The sequence below is a fragment of the Melospiza georgiana genome, chromosome 29 (assembly GCF_028018845.1).
Source record: "Melospiza georgiana isolate bMelGeo1 chromosome 29, bMelGeo1.pri, whole genome shotgun sequence".
In the NCBI taxonomy this organism is placed as follows: domain Eukaryota; kingdom Metazoa; phylum Chordata; class Aves; order Passeriformes; family Passerellidae; genus Melospiza; species Melospiza georgiana.
In genome coordinates, this window is record NC_080458.1 from 888,819 (window position 1) to 891,263 (window position 2,445).

Consider the following 2,445-nt stretch of genomic DNA (forward strand, 5'->3'; position numbering starts at 1 on the left):
ACACCTGCAGGAAGGAAACTCTCCTGGATGCAGAGAGAAGATCAGGCAATAAGAGAAAACAAAACCCAGAAATGCTGTGGCAGGGAGAGTTTAGAGATCTTCACAGGAGCCCCTGCAGTGCAGCCCCTCCCTCTGAACAAGCCCCCTCCCTCCTGTGCCCCAGCCAAGCCTCTGCCCTCAGGGCCAGGGCTCCAAGGCGTGCAGCCCCTCCTGTGCAGGCAGAGCTGCAGCAGAGCTGTGGGGCAGCTCTGCAGCCCCAGGCCCAGTTCCCTCTGTAGAGCACAGGGCTGGGAGCAGCTGCCCGGCACTGGGGGCTCTGGCTGGGGGCACAGCGCGCTCAGGGTGATGCTGGCCCCATTATCCAGCTCTGGGCAATGCAGTCAGTGCAGCCAGGGAAGGAGCTGCATCTCCTTTCATCCAATACCATCATAAGGACACTTGGAAGTCTCCCTGAGATTTCAGTGCAAGCTGGGAGCTTCAATCCCGGATGCAGACCTGTCCGAGAGCATCAAGGAGTTATAAGATTAATGGAGAAAGGCAGAGGTTTTGTGACACGGAAAATGCTGCTGGGTTGGTGAAATGAGCAACGTGAGTCCTTGGCTACAAGTATGAAGCTGGGCTGTGGTGGATCCATCTGCTCTCAGCAGTACCTGGTGATATTTTAGAGGAGGCACGAGAAGGAGATCACAATCCACCTGAGAAAGGTTAAACCCCACAGAAACTCTGAATAGGTCAGAACATCAGACCATCTTCCCTCAGTCATCATCTCGCCTCATAGAACTTGTTCTGATCTCCCTGAGTGCAGAAGTATTGCAGAGGGTTTGAGATCCAAGAATACCAGCAAAAGTGATTATCCTTCACCTGACGATGGTTAAAGCCCAGAGAAACTCCAAAGAGAATAACATGACAGACCATCTCCCCTCATGCTCCACTCATCATCTTGCCTCAGGGAACTCACTCTGTTCTACCAGAGGGCAGCAGAAATACTGAGGGTTTGATATTCAAGAATACCAGGGGAGACATGGGGGAAGCTTAAAAAGAAAACCACAGAACTCTTAAATACAGAAGTGTTTCTGTGTGTATTTCAGGGGAGGGTATATGGGAAATATCTTTGATTTTGGTTCCAGATATCTCTTGTAACTCTTCACTGTCCTTTTCTCCATGAACAGGTCCCCATGTCCAGCCCCAGCAAATGTCCAACAGCAGCTCCATCAGTCATTTCCTCCTGCTGGCATTGGCAGACACGCGGCAGCTGCAGCTCCTGCACTTCTGCCTCTTGCTGGGCATCTTCCTGGCTGCCCTCCTGGGCAACAGCCTCATCATCAGCGCCGTAGCCTGCGGCCACCACCTGCACACGCCCATGTTCTTCTTCCTGCTCAACCTGGCCCTCACTGACCTGGGCTCCATCTGCACCACTGTCCCCAAAGCCATGCACAATTCCCTCTGGGACACCAGGGACATCTCCTACTCTGGATGTGCTGCACAGCTCTTTTTCTTTCTGTTCTTCATCTCAACAGAGTATTTCCTCCTGACCATCATGTCCTACGACCGCTACGTGTCCATCTGCAAACCCCTGCACTATGGGACCCTCCTGGACAGCAGAGCTTCTGCCCACATGGCAGCAGCTGCCTGGGCCAGTGCCTTTCTCTATTCACTGCTGCACACAGCCAATACATTTTCCCTGCCCCTGTGCCATGGCAATGCCCTGGGCCAGTTCTTCTGTGAAATCCCACAGATCCTCAAGCTCGCCTGCTCCAAATCCTACCTCAGGGAACTTGGGCTTCTTGCTGTTAGTGTGTGTTTGGTATTTGGTTGTTTTGTGTTCATTGTTGTTACCTATGTACAGATTTTCAGGGCTGTGCTGAGGATCCCCTCTGAGCAGGGACGGCACAAAGCCTTTTCCACCTGCCTCCCTCACTTGGCGGTAGTTTCCCTGTTTGTCAGCACTTCTGCATTTGTTTACCTGAAGCCCCCCTCCATCTCCTCCCCACCCCTGGATCTGGCCCTGTCAGTTCTGTACTCGGTGGTGCCTCCAGCCCTGAACGCTCTTATCTACAGCCTGAGGAATCAGGAGCTCAAGGCTGCAGTGTGGACACTGATGACTGAATGCTTTCAGGAACATTAAAGTGTTGGTCAATTACTTCAAATCACTTGTAATAAAACTCATGTTTGATACTTACTGATGGTTTCATTTTGGAGATCTGTTTGCTTTGTTTTAATTTTTTCATATTGTCAACAAAGTAAAGCCATTCCTTGTGCCATTTCTCATTTTGTTTCTCTCCACATTCCCTATGGCCACAGAATCTCTCAATGAGGGGCTGTGCTCTTGGTGCCTTTAAAGGATGCAAAGGATCTCCCAGCCGAGTTTTCTGCAGAGATGCCCTTTTGTTGCCTTCTCTGTAACTGCAGCAGCAATGTCTGTGTGCAGAGCTGGGGCAGATCAGT

At 51.3% G+C, this 2,445-nt stretch overlaps 1 protein-coding gene across 1 annotated transcript; it reads left to right on the forward strand.

Annotated features, from left to right (window-relative positions):
* The first annotated feature begins 1,192 nt into the window (after positions 1–1,192).
* On the forward strand, positions 1,193–2,125 carry LOC131094389 (olfactory receptor 14J1-like). The gene has a single exon (XM_058041984.1). It carries the CDS (start codon positions 1,193–1,195, stop codon positions 2,123–2,125), a length of 933 nt encoding a protein of 310 aa, XP_057897967.1.
* Positions 2,126–2,445: the final 320 nt, after the last annotated feature.

Coding starts and splice junctions, on each gene's coding strand:
- LOC131094389 (XM_058041984.1), top strand. CDS start 1,193: ATGTCCAACAGCAGCTCCATCAGTCATTTCCTCCTGCTGGCATTGGCA.